Genomic DNA, 20,380 nt, shown 5'->3' with positions numbered 1-20,380 from the left:
GTAGGTTCAGTTTCAAGCCTGAAAGATGTCTAAGTCCTACAGTGTCTGTGATTCCACCAGTCTCTAGCTGATCAGTGAGTTTGATCTTTTTATCATTTTGTATTTTGTTTTACATTTTCCATCCACTCATTTAGGACCATTCAATGTTATTCCTTTTCAGAATGCTTGGTAGTGGTTTCCAGGTACTATCCAGTTCTTCTGGTTTCAGTGTCTGAAACCAGACCCTGAAGTTTGCATGATCTGTAAGCCCATTGGGCTAATTTACTCCTATGTGTACTCAATGTTTTTATTCATCATTCTTCTGAATGGGAAGAGATCAGTAACTGTACCTTAAACGATCACTCACAAGTTTTTAAGGCTCTAGTCACTTCTCAGTAGGATGTCTTTGTAGACTACATTATGCCAATTCATCTTGATGTCTTCCAGGTCTACAGTCCTGATCTTCTAGACCCAGCAAGTCATTCCCCCAAGGTGTCAGGTTATGGCTAAAGCCCCCCAATACTGTGTTTTATTGTTGGGGTATGGCTAAAGCTCCACAATACTTCTGTTTCTGTTCTTCCTGGAATAGAATACTACCTAGTGCTTACTTATTGAACATAAGGGCCAGGTTTTCTAGAAATATTTTCCTGACCTTTTAAACCCAAATCATTTCCTTTAAGTTGAAATCCTCTTCTTCTTCTTTAAAAAAAAAATCATTTTATTGGGGGCTCGTACAATTCTTATCACAATCCATACATACATCCACTGTGTCAAGCACATATGTACATTTGTTGCCATCATCATTCTCAAAACATTTGCCTTCTACTTGAGCCCTTAATATCAGCTCATTTCTTTCCCCACTCCCTCCCCCCCTCCCCCTCCCTCATGAACCCTTCATAATCCATAATTTATTATTATTTTGTCATATGTTACACTGTCCGATGTCTCCCCCTGTCCTCTTCTCTGCTGTCCATCCCCCAGGGAGGAGGCTACATGTAGATTCTTGTAATGGGTTCCCCGTTTTGACCCCGCATTCCCTCCACCCTCTAGCCATCGCCACTCTCACCACTGGTCCTGGAGGGGTCATCTGTCCTGGATTCCCTGTGTTTCTAGTTTCTATCTGTACCAATGTACATCCTCTGGCCTAGCCAGATTTGTAAGGTAGAATTGGGATCATGATAGTGGGGGGCTGGGGAGGAAGCATTTAAGAATAGAGGAAAGTTATATGTTTCATAGTTGCTACCCTGTACCCTGACTGGCTTATCTCCCCCCCACAACCCTCCAGTAAGGGGGTATTCAGTTGGCTACCGATGGGCTTTGAGTCTCCACTTGGCCATTCACCCTGATTTACAATGATATGATTTTTTGTTCTTTGATGCTTGATACCTGATCCCCTCGACAGCTCGTGGTCACACAGTCTGGTGTGCTTCTTCCATGTGGGCTTTGTTGCTTCTGAACTAGATGGCTGCTTGTTTATCTTCAAGCCTTTAAGACCCCAGATGCTATATCTTTTGATAGCTGGGCACCATCAGCTTTGTTCACCACATTTGCTTATGCACGTTTGTCTTCAGTGATTGTATCGGGAAGGTGGGCACCCACTGATATGATATTTTGGTCTTTGATGTCTGATAACTGATCCCTTCTGAAATCTTGTTCTTAATATCCCTACAGGACAGAGCTGAACTATGCCCATAGCATTTCCAAGGGTTGTGGAGACTGATGTTTGCACAGTCCATTAATCCTTTGGACTGATTGTTTCCATGTATCTTGATTTCCTTCTCCTCCTTGCTTCTTGACAACCGACTTTATAAGTTGATACAATTTATTTTATGTTCTCTATAAAAATTGAGCCCTGCATGCAATGCTGTGAATGTCTGTTTTAATTCATTGGGCACTATGTTTAGGAGGGTAGGGATAAGTCTTCTCAGAGTCATCATTTCACGTTGGAAGCCTTTTCACTGTGGTGAAAACAACAGGAATTCGCAGTCCTGCTTGGTAAGCCGTGGTGGAAGCAGGAAAAAACAGAATGCATTGCATTCATGAAATAATACTAATGGACAGTGTGCCTTTGATCTTCATTTCTCTCTATGATCACACATCAATGAGTGATTACTGAGTAAGTGAATTCACTCAATGGAGCTTCTCTGTAAATGCTGGTGAATGCTATGACTCAGGTATGAGAAAAGTGGTATAAAAATTCCATTCTACGCTAGAGAAACTTTGGAGATGTCTAATCTGTTATCAAGGCAGCTTATTAAAGAAAACAGACTTCTAGATGACTAGGTTAGAATTACGGTATTTTCAGAAAAAGCCTGGACTTAAACATCAAATATTTACTTCTGTTATATTGTACCAGGAAGATGTAAATATGATGTGAATATGTAAAGATTCACAAATTTTACTTAAATATTCCTGTAATACTTTGGGGATAGATATAGGAAAGCCCAGGAAAATGAAATTCATACCAAGATTGTGTTTGAGCAATTCAATGTATTAGGTTTTAATGAAGTGTTTAGGTGTTAGATGATGCTTTCCCTCATTTTAAATAGAACTATGTTAATATTTTGTTTTTCTTTATATTTTCCAATTTATATTGTATTTTACGATTTTAAAGAAGTTAAAATATTCCATATGAAAAATTGGATTTATTTTAAAGTGCTGTGTAAAGATTGATTAGGACAAGACTCGCATAAATAAAAAATTTTGGTTTGGGAAAGTTTTATAAGGTAAAAACATACATTTAAAAAACTCTTAAAAAGTTCTATAATTTTTGTAGGATATTTATATGTCTTATAATTATTAGTTGAGAATGAGAAAGTGCACTATATAATAGAATAAAATACAAACACCTTGACTGCAAAATTAGCATAAGCAAAAACCAAACTCACAGCCATCGAGTCAATGATGACTCATAGCGACCCTCTGTGGGTTTCTGAGACTGTAATTGTTATAGGATTAGAAAGTCCAGTCTTTCTCTCAGACAGAGTTTTCAGTGGTTTCAAACTGCCAACCTCTCAGAGTGCAGCCCAACACAGAACAACTGCACCAACAGGGCTCCTGCAAAGGCATAGTGAATGGCATGAAATCATATATTTTCAGATAATGCCAAGAAAGAGGTATGATTATACAGAATTCTAGTCAAAGAGTGTTATTATTAGCTGTCATGTGGTTGTCTCTGACCCTATGTAACAGTAGAATTATTTCATAGAGTTTCTAGACTGCAGGGGAAGATTGTTAAGTCTTTTTCTTGTGGAGCAGCTGCTGGATATGAACCACTGACCTTTTGGCTAGCAGCCAAGCGCACTTAACCTTTGTACCACCACAGCTTGTCTAATTACTGTATGTCATAACATCAGACAAAGCTGAATTTAGAATCTTTTATTAAACAAAGCAAAGCAAAGCAAAACAAATCAAACGAGATCTTTATTTCTCAAAATCTCAATGCTGTGAAAGAGTGACAAATTAAAAGAGACTTGCTATCCAAGTGCAATATGTGATTCTTCACTGGATTTTTACCTGAGGAAAAATTGCTAAAAAAATTTGCTAAAAATCATAGGATAATTGACAAGGTAGAATATAGATGGTAGACTTGATACAAATATTGTATCAAATTTAATTTCCTTAATTTTATGTCATTAAAAGTCAAGGGAAATAGGTGAAAAATCAGGGAGGCAAAGGGCATTTACAGAGGTCTAGATAAAGACACGTACATATTCAAACATTTATATATGAGGATGGGGAAATAGATCTACGTGCATATATTTATAGGTTTAGCATTAAAGTAGCAGAAGGACATTGGGCCTCCACTCAAGTACTCCCTCAATGCAAGAATAATTCTATTAAATTGGCATTCTATGATGCTCACCTTCCCAACACAACCGCTGAAGACAAAGCGGGTGAATAAGCAAATGTGGTGAAGAAAGCTGATGGTGCCCGGCTATCAAAAGATATAGCATCTGGGGTCTTAAAGGCTTGACGGTAAACAAGCGGCCATCTAGTTCAGAAGCAACAAAGCTCACATGGAAGAAGCACACCAGTCTGTGCAATCATGAGGTGTTGAAGGGATCAGGTATCAGGCATCATCAGAACAAAAAAATCTTACCATAGTGAATGAGGTGGGGAGTGCGGAATGGAGACCCAAAGCCCATTTGTAGGCCACTGGAGATCCCTTTGCAGAGGGGTCTCGGGGAGGAGACGAGCGAGTCAGGGTGTGATGTAGCAATGAAGAAAAATACAACTTTCTTCTAGTTCCTAAATGCTTCCTCCTCCCCCACTATCATGATCCAAATTCTATCTTCAAGTTTGGCTAGACCAGAGGATGTACACTGGTACAGATTGGAACTGGAAACACAGGGAATCCAGGGCAGATGATCCCTTCAGGACTAGTGGTGTGAGTGGCGACACTGGGACTGTAGAGGGAGAGTGGGTTGGAAAGGGGGAATCAATTACAAGGATCTACATGTGACCTCCTCCCTGGGAGACAGACAACAGAAAAGTGGGTGAAGGGAGATGTTGGACAGGGCAAGATATGAGAAAACAATAATTTATAATTTATCAAGGGTTCATGAGAGAGCAGGGAGCGGGGAGGAAGGGGAAAAATGAGGACCTGATGCCAGGGGCTTAAGGGGAGAGCAAATGTTTTGAGAATGATGAGGGCAATGAATGTACAAATGTGCTTTACATAATTGATGCATGTATGGATTGTGATAATAGTTGTATGAGCCACTAATAAAACGATTAAAAAAGTATACTGTTATGATGTTTGCAACCTACTCTCAGAGTTCAGAAACAATGATTATGTGATATATATATCCATCCATCCGTACATACATTTCTGTGTATGAAATATTTATTAAAAGAAGCACTCTAGCAACCCTTCACCTCTCCTTGTCTGAAAAAATGCCAGATTTTCAACTATTTGCTTCTGTCTTTTACTACATCTTCCTATTCGTTTCTTTAAATCAGCAGTGATGTACTAAACAATTATTTTTAAAAATAAAATAATACGACATTAATAAACTGTATGATTACCACCTAAAATACACAGACGAAAAGGTCTGTAGTCTGGTAAGGACATGTCCTGGTGTAGGAACAGGTGAAAGTGAGATTTGAGGTGAAATTGAGTTGAATTGGAAGGATGGGCTGTAGTTGGTTAGGAAAAAGGGAGCAAGGGAATTCCAGATGGAGGTAAGCTGTAGGTAGAAAGGCCTGGAAGTATGTAAAGCATGAAGTAGTTGGCATTTCTACATTGAAAGTAGGCCTGGGGGTAGGATAGAAGGTGAATTAGGGCCTCTCTAGTAAACCAAAGCACTGGAACATTATCTGTGTTAGTCTAGGAAGACTAGAGAGACAAATTCATAGACATGTGTATAGGAAAGAGCTTTATATACAAGAGCAATATTGAATATTAAAAAAACATCCTAACTCAGTCCAGATAAAGTCCATAAGTCCAATGTCAACCCATATGTCTGATATCAATCTATAACGTTATCTTCAGAAACTCATGCAATGATGCTGAATGCAGGAAGATCACAGGGCATTGGGTGGAAAGTTTTGTGGATTCAGTGGCGTCTCCATTTGGCTCCTCCAGCTCAGGGCACTAGCATAGTTCCATGTGTCTTTTCAGCTGAAATGTTTCTCAGGGAGTGAGCAGAGAGAGAGAGTGTCTCCTACCCCCAAGGAGGACTATAGGAGTTCCCAGAATCCTCAGGAGAAGGCCATGCCCACACAGAGGCCTCATTGGCTATGGCCTGATTGACAGGCTAGACCACACCCCTTCACCCTTAATCCGCTCAAATTGACAAATGATTATATAACTACCACAGTATCCTAAAAAAGGTTGCCCTTTAAAGATTGGGAGTGATCATATTTATACTGGCACTACTTATTTATTCTCCTAATATTTGTTGAACTCTTAAAATGGGGCAGGAGCCCTGGTGATGCAACTGTTGAGCACTTGGCTGCTAACTAAAAGTTCAGCTCTCAGTTTGAATTCATTTATCCTGCTCTTCAGGAGAAAGCCTGGTGACTGTAGAGATCACAGATGAGACAGACAGCATATGGGGCAGGTCTACTCTGTCACATGAGGTTTCTAAGACTCAGAAATTAACTCAGTGGCACCTAACAGTAACATAAACAACAATTGTGGTTCACAAAATGCTGTAGACGAGGCTCTGGGAGTTAATAAATCAATATATAGCCCCACCCTTGCAGAGCTTCTAAGATTCTAGTACTGAAAATTAACCATTAAATATCGCAAACACTCCAAAGATTATGCTAAACAATATGAGAAAAATATGGAGAAAGTAAAAGAGGATGAAATATGGTGAGCCTTCTCAGGGGAGTTCCGAGCAAGTAGTATTGGAAGCAAGACTTTACAATAGGCCAGACCAGTGTTGCTCTTAGATATCATTAAAAACACCAAACCAAAAAAAACCCCAGAATTTACAACAAACCCTAAGATTACAGGAAAGAATTGTATTAGAGCTTAAATTCTAAGCACCCAATTTGCAGAAGCTATGGATCTCAGTGAAAGCCCAAAATCCACATGCAGAGTCCCCACATGGATCAAGCATCCACTGAATTCCCTCAGACCATTGGCCAGGGATGTAAGAGTCTCAGAGGGAGTGCATCAGAAAATGAATTAATGCAGATTTACTTAAGTTAATCATAACATCTTATTCATTTTGCCTTTTGACCCATTTTAAATTTAGAACAAATTATTTTTTTATAAAATACCAAATTTTAATTTTTTTCTGTTCTCTTTTGGATTGTGGGTTTTTTGTGTTTTATTTTGTTGAGATTTTTTTTCTTTGTATGGTTTTCTTTATATGAAATTCAGAATAGGTAAATCTATAGGGACTATAACTAGAATAATAGTTTCTTAGGGTTATGGCAGGGGAGGTTGGGGGAAAATAGGGAGCTAAAAATAATGAGTGCCAAAGAAGAAATTGTTGTTTTGATTGTGGTCATGATTGCACAATTTTTTAATGCACTCAAATCCTTTAATTATATGGTACATGAATTATGTCAATGTACTGTTAAAAAATGCCCCAATTTCCCCTCAGATGCTTAGATAAGAATAGGAAAGAAACAAACAAAACAAAACTGGTTTTAATGTCATCCTTCTGTTTCTTCTGGCCACACATTAAAACAAAAAAGTTTATTCCAGAACAAGCATCTCTTAGGGAGGAATTCCACGTGCACATCACACATCCACACTGAGCTAATGGTAAAGCACCTTCCACAACTCCCTTTATGCAACATAACTAACATTTTAATTGTACAGGAATTTTAATTTACACTGTGATCAAATTATGCTATATTACTGTCTATGTCTTAAAAAATCGGAGTTACCCTGATAAGATTTTAGGCATCAGAAGGCCCCAAACATACAAATATATCAATGAAAATGATGGGGGTAAGAGTGGAGTCCAAAGCCCATCTTTAGACAATTGGACATTCCCTCACAGAAGGGTCACAAGGAGAAAACAAGACAGCCAGAGTGCAGCACAGCACCAATGGAACACACAACATCCCTCTAGTCCTTTAACGCTTCTTTCTCCGCACTATCGTGACCTCAGTTCTACCTTACCAATCTGGCTGAACCAGAGCATGCATGCTGGTACAGTTAATAACTCTCAGCACATGGTATCCAGGACAGATAACTGCCCCAGGAACAGCAATGGGAGTAGCGATGCTATGAGGGTAGGGGGAAGGTGGGGAGAGAAGGGGGAGAAATGGGGAACTGACCGCCATGCCATATAATTCCAACATGACCCTTTCCCTGGGAGGATGAACAGCAATAATGTAGACAAAGCACAACAGTAGGTGGTGTGACATATGAAAATCATAATTTATCAGGGGTGGGAAGGTGAGGGAGGGGGAAAAAAAGAGGAGCTGATACCCAGGGCTCAAAGAGAGAGAAAATATTTTGAAAATGAAGGCAACATATGTACAAATGTTCTTGATACAGTTGATGTTAAAATGGATTGTAATTAGAGTTGTAAGAGCCCCCAATAAGCTAATTTGTTTATAATAAAAATTGGAGTTATCCTTTATTGAACAGCAAAAATATACCCTGCCACATCTTTCTTTTTATCAGAGGTGCTCCTTCTATTCAGCAGGTTCATCAGGCATAGGTTAGCAATTGTTGAAGCAGTGATTTTTATTAGGCTTTAAAAAGTGTCTCTGAACAGTCAGACAAACCTTCTGTAACTTGTTCATCCCCTTAATGTAATCTCATTATTTTATTAGGTAATCAGATGTCCACCTAAATTAAGAAGTGAATTGATCCTCTCTTCTTTGATGGAACCTCTGGGTCAGTGGTTCTCAACCTTCCTAATGCCTTGACTCTTTCATTTAGTTCCTCATGTTGTGGTGACTCCCAACCATACAATTGTTTTAGTTGCTATGTCATCACTGTAATTTTGCTACTGTTATGAATTGGGCGACCCCTGTGAAAGGATCATTCGACCCCCCCAAAGGAGTCATGATCCACAGGTTGAGAACTGCTGCTGGGTGGTAATACAGTTAATACACTTGACTGTTAACTGAAGGGATGGAAATTTCAGGCTGCCCAGGGGCACCTCCGAGGAAAGACCTGGAAATGCTTTTAATGAAATTGCCATTGAAAATCCTGTGGGGCACAGTTCTCCTCTAACACTGGTTGGATCTCCTGGAGTTCAGAGTCGACTATACATGATAATTAGTTTCCTTTACTGATATGGTACTTCCAGGTTGCCCCTAGCAGGGGGAGAGGAGTTAATAATAATAATAATTTTAAATAATTTTATTGGGGGCTCATACAACTCTTATCACAATCCATCCATCCATCCATTGTATCAAGCACATTTGTACATTTGTTGCCCTCATCATCCTCAAAATATTTTCTTTCTACTTGAGTCCTTGGTATCAGCTCCTCAGTTTTCCCATCCCTCTCCCACCCTCCCTCCCTCACGAACCCTTGATAATTTATGAATTATTATTTTTTTCCATGTCTTACACCGTCCGACGTCTCCCTTCACCCACTTTTCTGTTGTCCATCCCCCAGGGAGGGGGTTATATGTAGATAATTGTAATCAGTTCCCCCTATCGCCCCCACCTTCCCCTTCCCCTCCTGGTATGGCTACTCTTGTTATTGGTCCTAAGGGCTTTATCTGTCCTGGATTTCCTGTGTGTCCTGCTCTTATCTGTACCAGTGTACAGCCTCTGGTCTAGCCGGATATGTAAGGTAGAATTGGGATCATGATAGTGGTGGGGAGGAAACATGAAATAGCTAGAGGAAAGTAGTATGTTTCATTGGTGCTATATTGCACCCTGACTGGCTCATCTCCCAGCGACCCTTCTGTAAGGGGATATCCAGTTGCCTACAGATGGGCTTTGGGTCTCCACTCGGCACTCCCCCTCATTCACAATGATATGATTTTTTTGGTCTTTGATGCCTGATACCTGATCCAATCGACATCTCATGATCACAGAGTCTGGTGTGCTTTTTCTATGTGGCTTTTGTTGCTTTGCAGTTAGATGACCACTTGTTTACCTGCAAGCCTGTAAGACCCCAGATGCTATACCTTTTGATAGCCAGGCACCATCTGCTTTCTTCACCACATTTGCTTATGCACACACTTTGTCTTCAGCGTTCATGTACGGAAGGTGAGCATCATGGAATGCCAGTTTATTAGAACAGTGTTCTTGCATTGAGAAAGTACTTGAGTAGAAGCCCAATGTCCATCTGCTACCTTAATACTAAACCTATACATATATGTACATAGATATATTTCCCAATCATTCTATATAAATATATGTACATATGCACATACCTGTATTTATACCTCCATAAATGCCCTTTGCCTCCTAGTCCTTTCCTCTATTTCCTTTTACTTTCCTCTTGTCCCAATATCATGCTCATCCTTCATTTGGGTTTCAGTAATTCTTCTCAGTTACATTTCCCTTGATCAAGCCCTACCAGGTCTCCAATACCCTCCTTGCCATTTATTTTGGATTACTTGTTGTTCCCTCGTCCCTGGGTTTGTTAACACCCACTTCCTTTCCCCCCAGAACCATCGGTTCTGTTGCTTTCTTCATATTGATTATCCCGCCTATCTTATCTAGATAGACCTGCAGAGATAATAATATGCACAAAAAACAAGACATTGCAAAACAAAGCAATAAAAGAAAACAACAACAAAATGACAAAAAAGAAAGAAAGAAAAGCATGTAAATAATTCAATTTCTGTTTGTTGACCTTTAGGAGTGTTTTCTGGTTGAGTCTGATGGGTGCCATGCCCTGACCCCAAAGTCTATTTTTGGTATTCCCTGGGGACTTTGGGGCTTTGTTCCCCTTGTTGTTCTGTTGCACACCCTTACTGTTTTGCCTCACTGTGGTGGGGCCAGATCAGGAGTAATTCCCGCACTGTCTCCAGTGTTGTCCTTGGTAGTACTATGGGTGGGTGAGGGATGTCGTATCTCCTGGTAGGGCCGGCCCTACGGTCCTCTCTGCTTTGGCTGCTCTGAGCTAGAATATCATCCTCAGGGCTTGGTGGGCCAGGATGTGTTCCACTCTCTCTTCCTCTCCCATCATTTACTCCTGTGTGCGATGACCAGACATGTCCCTCTCCCTGAACTGTAGCTTCAGTGTTGTCCTCTGAAGGGAATTCTTCTGCAGGGAGACTGGGCCTGTCCTCATAGTTGGGATTGGGGCTGGCCCCTCAGACCTCTCTATTGGTTCCCTGCTTCATGCCTGCATGCTGCATTCACATCTTGGAGCATCGGGTTGAAGTCTGGTTGAGAGGAGATAATTCTTACTGTCATTTTACACACATTATAGAAGGGAAATGTAAGGATTAGTTTAAATTGTGTTAGAGGTCAGGTTTATTTTGAAGTATCTGAATTCCAATCCACTGTTTAGCTTAAAGAACTTAGTGTCTCTTCTGATAAAACAGAATAATGGATAAGGCTCAGTTCCTGATATGCTTTTTATGTTTTATTTATACTGCAGGAGAATTCCAAAGGGAAAGAACCTAGTAAACAGGAAGGCATACCAAATGAAGCACAAGATTCTGTTTTCTATGCAAAAGAAGGAAAGCAACAGACTTTGGTAGAACCTTCTGGGGCAGGTCATGTGAAATTTCATTTTGCTGTAACCAAAAATCAAACCCGTTGTCAATGAGTCTATTATGAGAGCAACCACGTAGGGTTTCTGAGACTCTAAATATTTGTTTTTAAAAACAGTTTTGTTAGCACTTCATCCACGTATCATACAACTCAATAATTCAATCATATCAAGAAATGTTCCACAATCATTGCACTATCAATTTGAGGACATTTTCTTCATTATTCTCACTGTTATTTGTGTAATTATTATTTTTAAATTATGGCAAAAATATAAACAACAAAAAATTCTCCAATTCAATAACTTCTACATGTACAATGCATTGCCATTGATTATACTCTTCATGTTGTACAACCATTATTTATATCCTTTTCCAAATTATCCACTACAGTAACATAAACTCAATGCCTCCTAAGCAACAATTTTCCTCCTTCACCCATGTTACTATTTTTCTTTCTTAGTATTTTTCTTGGTATAATATTCAGACATCATACACTTCCATAGTTAAATTGCTTTTTAAAAGGGTTGTACATACATCATCACAATCAGCTCTAATGCTCCCTTCCCCTACCGCATTCATTGTTTCCTCCCTCATTCCCCTCCCCCTCCGCAACCCCCATCCCAATAAACCATTGCATCAGTTATTGTTTCTGTGCATCCACTCCTTCTGTACTTCATAAACTGGGAAACCTAACAGAAAGCAATACAAAATAATAATAGTATAGAGATAAAAATAAAGAGGAAGAAAGAAAAGACTCCCAACATTATTTTAAAACCCAGAGAAGAAATTTCTGTCATGGAACAAGAAAGAAATATTTGAGCCTAGAGAAAATTCAGGTTGTGTCAAGAGGGTGGTCAACTGTCCAAGTATCATATTATACCACGGTTTGGTTTACAAAAATCTCTGTCCAATAGTGAAGCTGTTGGAGTCCCTCGCCTGTGGCTATAGGGGATGGGACTGTGAATCTGAACCGGAGCACTCAGCCTCATCAATTGTACCACATTCAGAATGCATTTTTCCCAAGTAAATTTTCTACTGTAAAAATATTGTGAATACTGTAAAAAATTTAAATGCTGTAAAAATATTTAAACGTGTAACTATTTTGTTTCATAGAGATCTCACATGACAGAGGAGATCTGCCCCAAAAGGAGGGAAGATTGCCAGGTTTTTCTCCCTCCCAGCTGCTAGGTAGGTGTGAACCATTGCACCACAAGGGCTTTAGTACTCTATGGCACTAGAGTACTAGAGTACTCGCATGGAAGCTTAAACAAAGGGCAACAGAACATTAAAGGGGAGAGAGTGACATCCCCTTGGGTGGAGTATGTGTCTGTGATTACAGGGTCAGATTGCATGCTTGACGGCACAGGGAGCTAAAAGAATATAAAATTTTGCTTGCCTCACTTTCCCTCCACCCTCTCGCTATCACCACTCTCTCCACTGGTCCTGGGGTGTTCATCTGTCCTGGGTTCAAAAGGGGGAGCAGATGACAAGGTCTACATATGGCCTCCTCCCTGGGGGAAGGACAGCGGAGAAGTGGGTGAGGGAGATGTGGTGAGGATAAGGTATGATAAAATAATAATAATTTATAAATTATCAGGGCTTTGGGGGAAGGGGGGAGGGGGAAAGGAGGGGAAAAATGAGCTGACACCAAGGGCTCAAGTGGAAAGCGGGTGTTGTAAGAATGATGAAGTCAAAATATGTACTAATGTGCTGGACACAAATGACGTATGTACAGATTGTGATGAGTTGTATGAACCCCTAATAAAATGCTTATTTAAAAAAAAAACACAACTCACTGCCATTGAGTCAACGCCGGTTCATAGTGATCCTATAGGGCAGGTTAGAATTACCCCTGTGAGTTTCTGAGACTTTTAAAACTCTTTATGATACACACACACACACACACATATAAATATAATAAAAAATGGCTAACCCTCACATAGTCTTGATTATAATACCAAGTATTCTTCTAAGCACTCAATTTCAAGAAGTGTTTGGAAGGAAATAAGTCAATTCTGTATGATACACTCAGTACTTCCATTTCCTCATCTGCAAGATGACAGACACATGGCACCTACCCCGACGGAATGGTGGGAATTGAATGGTCTAATACATGTAGAATGCTGAGCACATAATAGCTCATTATTATTAACTATTGTTAACTATTATTATTATCAACTATTGTTATTTTAGGATTGTCACTCATTCTATTTTCTCTTTTGCTTTGAATAAAAGATTTTCTGGATTAAAAAAACAAACAAACATTTGCTTGCCTTTATTGCAACTTTGATTTTTTTAGGCCGGAAAATACACAGTCTACTTTTGTTTTCAATGGGTTGAACTAACCTTTTTATTATGTCTCAGAAGGTGATGTGTATAAAGCTCGGACTGCTAACGCAGAAACCCAAGGGGCCCTAGAAGTGAAAGAAGACCAGGATGTGAAAGTGGAAGTACCTGTGGATCAGGTACAGTAGTGCATGTGTGGGGAATGGGATGATTAGGACTACATTCTTATCCCCCTGCTTCTGAGTAACTCACACCTGTGAATACAGCCTTGTAATGACTTTTCTTCTTGAAGAACTTAATTCTGCTCCATCAGCCCCTTGCTTGCCTTTTCACTCTCATCTTCAACTTCCTCTCCCCAAAAGTTATCCTCAGGGCTCTACAGTTTCTGTAATGTTCTCTTGACCCTCTAAATAGCTATTCCTTAATCTTCAGACCCTGTATCAAACATTTTTCTACCTGATTATTCTCTTGTTAAATGGATCATTGCCATAGTCTGTGATAGTACATTTAGTGTTTTTTTAAATTCCCCATAAGGTCTCTGCTGGAGTTAGGACTTGCACTGTCACCCGTGTTGTTGTCTTAGGTGCGGTCATGTTGGTTCTCACTCATGTTCATAACCCTGTAAGAACAGAATGAGGCGCTGGCTGGTCCTGTGCTACCTGTACAATTGTTGTTAGGCTTAAGTATATCAATGTAGCCACTGTCCATCTTGTTGAGAGTCTTTCTCTTATTAACACCCCACTAATTCATCAAACTGGATGTCCTTCTCCAGGGACTGGTCTTTCCTGACAAGCCCAAAGTACTTGAGATAAAGTCTCTATCCTAGTCTCCAAGGAGAAATTTGGCTGTTGTTTTTCCAAGACAGATCTGTTTGTTTTTTTGGCAGTCCATGGTACATCCAATATTATTTGCCAGCACAATCATTTAATGACTTGATTCTTCCTTGATCTTCCTTATTCAATTTCCAATTTACTATGAATATTAGACAATTGAAAACACTATAACTTGGGTCAAGGTGTACCTTACATCTCAAAGTAACTTCCTAGCTTTTCAACACTTTAAAGAGATCTTGTGTAGCAGATTTACCCAATGCAATATGTTGTTTGAGCTCTTGTCTTCTGTGAGCATTGATTGTAGATTCAAGCAAGACAAAAATCCTTGATGACTTCAATCTTATCTCCATTTACCATGATGCTACCTACTGGTCCAGTTGTGAGGGTTTGGGTTGTCTTTATATTGAATGTAATCTATACTGATGGCTGCTGTCTTTGATCTTTATTACCAAGTGCTTCATGTCCTTACTTTCAGCAAGCAAGACTGTGTCATTTGCATATCACAGGTTGATAAAAAGCTTTCTTCCAATCTCAATACTGCCTTCTTCTTCATCTAAACTAGATTTTTTATTATTTCCTCAGCATACAGATTGAAGAAATATGGTTAGTGGATACAACCCTAGTACACACCTTTCTTGATTTTAAACCATGTTCTATTCTTTATTCTGTTTTCACCACTGCCAATTCCTATTCTTCCCATCCATAGTTTATTATAGTCCACCTAGTCAAATGCCTTAGAGTAGTCAATAAAACACCTTCCTTTAAACATGTTTTTTTATGCATTCCATTTCATTTTTTCACATCTTCCAATTTTTCTAGATTCATACTTCAGAGAGTCAAAGTTTATTAATGCTTGCAACTGTTTGTTCTCATTGGTAGTTTTGCCCAATCAGGAAATAAAGTTCTCAAAGGTTTTACTTCCACAGGCTTTCCTCATACATATCATTATGGAAAACTGTACTTTGAGAAGGCAGCTTTTTCTCAGTAATTTTGAGTGCCTTGAAACCCATGGGGCTCACCTTCTGGCTCTATCGCCGACCATATCTTGTTTCTTTTCATGAGGTTTTCAGTATCTGACAGTGTTACTATTGTATCCAGAAGGTTTTCAGTGGCTATGTAGTAGGACATGGACAGCCTACTCCTTCTTTGTATTCTATTCTTCATCTGGAAGCTCTGCTGAAACCTATTCACTTTGGAGGGCCCTGCTGGCATTTGAAATACTAGTGACATAGGGTCAAGCATCACAGCAACAAGCAAGCCACCACAATATGACAAGTGGTGGACTGTCATCCATAGCCTCTGCAAACCAGTTCCTCAGAATTTTAGTTCTAACACAGTTCCCTATTCTGATCTTTCATTTTATTATTTACACTTCTTGGAGCACATAGGCTGATGTGCTTCTTCTGTGTGGGGTTAGCTAAAATTTTTCTTAGATGAATGCTTGTTTTAATATAAGCTTTAAGACCCTATATTCTATTCACTCTGATAACCAGGCACCATCTGATTTTTCACCATACTTCGCAATAGTTCCCTTATCATCAGTGATTCCATCACGAGGGTGGCTATTAAGCTTATCACTCTTAGTTTAAGGTTTGCAATTAATGTGAGCTCGAAATCCATTCATATACCTAAGATGTGTAAAGATTCTTGTTCAATGTAAGTGACAGCATTATCAGTTTATTTTAGGTATATTATAAGCAACCTCTATGGGTTCTTTAGTAATTCTAATAACTCCCCCAAACCAAGCTCACTGCCATAGAGTCAATACTGACTCACAGCACCCCCCTGTGGGTTTCTGAGAACTGTTTAGTTTACAGAAGTAGAAAGTCAAGTCCTTTTCCCACAGAGCTGCTGGTGGTTTTGAACTGCTGATCATGCAGATTGCCCTCAATGAATAACCATTACACCATCAGGGCTCTACAGTATCATTATATTAGCCACTGATACAGATTTTAGAATATTGTTGAGATTGGGGATAAATCGGTATATGAGAAAGCTTTTTAGACTAAAATAAATGGGGTGTTTCCTTATACATCTTTAAAACACAAGTGCCTGAATACTATGTAGTACAACAATGAGGATTAGACACAGAGCATAAAGTTAAATAACACTCATTCACTACAGCAGAAGCATGTCAACAGAGCTAAAACAGCATAGTTTTATAATTATTTTACTAAAGCTCTTCCCCTACTAAGCTTTTAGCACCATAATGAAAGAAACTGGTCTGTTTTTCTTGCTGAGGTAGCATTGCATTAGTAGACAGAGTACCTAGTATGTAAAACAAAACAAAAACCAAATTTGTTGTCTTCGAGTTAGTTCTGACTCATCCTGTATATGGATTTAGTGAATTTATTCTTGTATCAGGAGCTAGTGCAGTGTGTGGCACATAGTGGACAGTCAGTCACACTGGCACAGTGTGGACCCTAGGTCACAGTGGCACAGAGAAGACATTTGGTTACACTGGCACAGAGTGGACACTCACTCATATTCCCCAGAGTGGACATTTAGTCATACTCGCACAGAGCAGCTACTCAGTCACACTGGCACAGAGTGGACACGCAGTCACACAGTCTAGCACAGAACAGACACTTAGTCACACTGGCACAGAGCGAACACTCACTCACTCTGGAAGAGAGTGGACACACAGTCACACTGGCACAGATTTGACTCTCAGTTACACTGGCACAGAGTGGACACGCAGTCACACTAGCACAGGACAGATACTTGGTCACACCAGCACAGAGCTGACACTCATTCACACTGGCACAGAGTGGACACTTGGTCATACTGGCAAAGAGTGGGCACTCATGCTGTCACCGAGTCGACAGTCGGTCACACTGGCACAGAGCAGACACTCACACTGCACAGAGTAGATACTCAGTCATAGTCACACAGAGTGGATCCTCGGGTCAAATGGACATCACAGACTCCTTCCTCCTGACTTCAGAGAAGAGTGAAAAGTAACCCTCTAAGTAGGGTCCAGAGGGAAAAGAGGGGGACAAATGAGGTTGGAATGAGGAGAGGAGCATAGGAGACTGAGAAAGGCATGCTGAAATTAAGACCCTCTGAACCATGTCTCTCTATGGAAGCAAACTGAAAGGCCAATGGAAAAGCAGAGGGGAAAAGCATACTTCTTAGCATGATGAATGAATGATGCCAAAGTCCGAAGAAGGAAGAAACCTGGCTGAGGGAAGCAAGCACAGTGCTGGGACTCAGAGGTCTGGTTTCAGCCCCTGCTCTGCCACCACTGGGTACCCAAGGACGTCCCCACAGCATGCTGGCCACTAGTCATCTAGGAAAAGACGGCACCACATGGTTTTATTTTCAATTGCTACCTCCAGGCACAAAAAGTATGTTTCAAATTGTTTAGAGAAAAGGTCAATATTAACATTTGAGTCTCCTTTTAATTTCTCTTTAATAGATCAAGTACCAACAACACTCACATAATTACAAAGTACAGAATCCTGGGAACCAAGAAGTCTTTTTTAGATTCCTTTTTCATAAATCAATCATTCTTACATGGATCACTTTATTTTTAACTTCTATTTTATTTCCTGTGGAAAGACATTCTGACCTTTTGAGCTCCCTTCTATTTGTCCAATATACTTTCTAAATTAATAGTAGTGTTATTTACTACTTCACTTGATAGTAAAATTGACCCCAAATTTTGTATTTCTCTGAAATCCTATACTAATAGCTTAAATATTTTATTGTATATTTAACAATTTGATAGTAACAGGAAGTTAAAACATTTCAAGCATAGTGACTTTTATGTTCAATTTATTGATGTCTTAATGGGTTTCTTCTGGACTAGAGACAAAGGGTTCTATACCAGTTCTGAACACAGGTAAAGTCTCAATACAGCACATACTATTGCTATAATATCTGTATGACAAATATATTGATAAGTTTTAGTTGCGAGACTATGGAATTTCCGTGTATTTGAGATTGTGGGGTGAATAAAGTTACTCCACACTGTCAAGAAGAAAGGAGAGAAATAAATAATGAATTCGAGGAAGTTCCAACAGTCAGGACTATTTTCCAGAAGAAGACCCAGGAGGGGCAAGGGAAGGTGCATGCTCAGGGACTTGGTGCTACAGTGACTAATACAGGAAAATAATTTAAGAAAGGGAAACTGCCATGGTGTGCTGCTTTCTTTCTAACAATTCTTCACCATTAGGCGGTGCTGATGTTTCTGTAAATGGAAACTTTCTAGTAACCAGGCAAGGAGCATGAGTGGTGCAGTGATTAAGTGATGGGCTGTAACCAAAAGGTCAGTGGTTCAAACCCACCAGCTGTTTCAAGGGAGGAAGATGTGGCTCTGCTTCTGTAAAGATTTACAGCCTTGGCAGTCCTTTGAGGAGTTCCCATAGGGTTTCTGTGAGTCAAGATTGACTTCTGCACAACAGGTTTTATGATTTGGTAGTCTAGTGACAAGATTAAAGCGAGAGTTCTATGACTTGAAGAGTTCTAATGGCCCCTAACTATGACTGCTTCATTTGGCATAAATACTTTGAGGGCAAGTTGGTTTAGCAATTATTCCTCTGTGTCACAATATGGGTCTGATGTGTGATCAAATGAAAGAAGGCCATTCAGAGGAGGAGAAAGAAAGCTGCTACCTGGTGTGTCAGAAATGAGGGGAACTGGGAAAGTTGAGTACTGGGGAAGAACCTTCATGCATAGCATACCAGGGTAAGGAAAATGTCTTGACTTTCTTCTTATCTCTTACCATTCCATTATGCAACGCACAGCAGGTGTTCAACAAATGTTTATTAAATCAGTTTGAATTGGCTACAAGAAATCCCATGAGATAGAATAAGTAGATACAAAGCACAATCAGGTTAAATTGAAGTTCAAGATCATAGACCAGTATCACCAAAACTGTGCTCTGTGTCATTGGAAAAAGTTTCTGGGGTCAATTGCATTTGAGAACCCCTGCCTTTTGAAGCTCTCTCGGGGGCATTGCCATTCACATTAGCATATTAAAGGTTTTTGAGAAGTCTCAGAATTAAAAACAATTTTAAAGTTTCTAGTTAACAATACAATTATTGAAGGACTTTCTTCTGCATGGGTGAGGGAAAGAAGAGGTCACGTAGGGCAGAAAAACATGGTTTGAATTTGAGGAAACTCATAGGACCCTTCTGCTCCTGGGGTAGCGAAGGACCAGATGGGTGTCCACATTAAAGAAGCTCATAAAATCAGAGAACTGAGTGTGATATGGTGGCAATGTCAGCTGAGTCAGTTCTCTGTGCTATGTGTGTACTTCTGGTGCTCAGAAATGCCCTCCCTACATTCTAGTCTATTCATGGAGGTTGTTTAGCCTTAATATTATGATATTCAAATAAAGTTCTGACTTTGATGATCCAGTGACCCGTCCCGCAGGTCATCAAACAACGTGGATACCTGAAAAAGGGACTGGGAATGAAGAGGGGCAAGAGACGCGAGAAATGGAGGCAAGACAGGAGTCTGATCAAGCCTCGTTTATTGAGCGGAAGGCAGAGGCTTAAATACCCAATGGTGGGCGGGTAACATTACATCATATGCTAATAAAGTGTAACGGGTAGTATCCAATAATCACGCAGCTACCAAATATGGAAGAAATGGCAGGCATCAGTCTTCAAACAGGTCCGCATGCAAATGAGGTGCACTTGGACGGTCCACATGCAAATGAGGGCACTTGGATGCCTGGTGGAGGTGTCCAATGAGCATGGCGCTGCCTGCCACCGAGCACCAATCATCACAAAGTCCAAACTCAGGCAGGGCAATAGGCCAGGGAACATCCGGGAATGGGAAGCTTAAGGACAGTGGATGGCGCAGGCCATGGGCTGAGGGATGTGCAGACTCCCACAATCCAGAATACTTTTTGTATCCACCCCCCCACCCCTGAGTATTTAATTTTAACTTTATGGGTTAGCCTGAACATCTTTTTTAAAAAAAATCGTTTTATTAAGGTCTCATACGACTCATCACAATCCACACATACATCAATTGTGTGAAGCACATTTGTACATTCATTGCCCTCATCATTCTCAAAACATTTGCTCTCCACTTAAGTCCCTAGCATCAGGTCCTCATTTTTACCCCTTCCTACCCGCTCCCCCCTCCCTCATGAATCCTTGATAATTTATAAATTATTATTTTGTCATATTTAGCTCTGTCCCACGTCTC

At 40.0% G+C, this 20,380-nt stretch overlaps 1 protein-coding gene across 1 annotated transcript in view; it reads left to right on the top strand.

The window, feature by feature from the left end:
• The window catches only part of DCDC2C (doublecortin domain containing 2C), a 113,284-nt gene that overhangs the window by 79,479 nt on the left and 13,425 nt on the right, over positions 1-20,380 (top strand). The window contains exons 7-8 of the mRNA XM_004709838.1: positions 10,979-11,096; positions 13,458-13,558. Of these exons, the coding sequence (XP_004709895.1) occupies positions 10,979-11,096; positions 13,458-13,558 (219 nt within the window). The remainder of the gene's footprint in view (positions 1-10,978; positions 11,097-13,457; positions 13,559-20,380) is intronic.

This window comes from Echinops telfairi, unplaced genomic scaffold (assembly GCF_000313985.2).
Source record: "Echinops telfairi isolate 266 unplaced genomic scaffold, ASM31398v2 ScPeMD7_3509;HRSCAF=4178, whole genome shotgun sequence".
Classification (NCBI taxonomy): Eukaryota; Metazoa; Chordata; class Mammalia; order Afrosoricida; family Tenrecidae; genus Echinops; species Echinops telfairi.
Note: the sequence above shows the minus strand (reverse complement) of the source record. Positions and strands in the feature narration are given on the sequence as shown.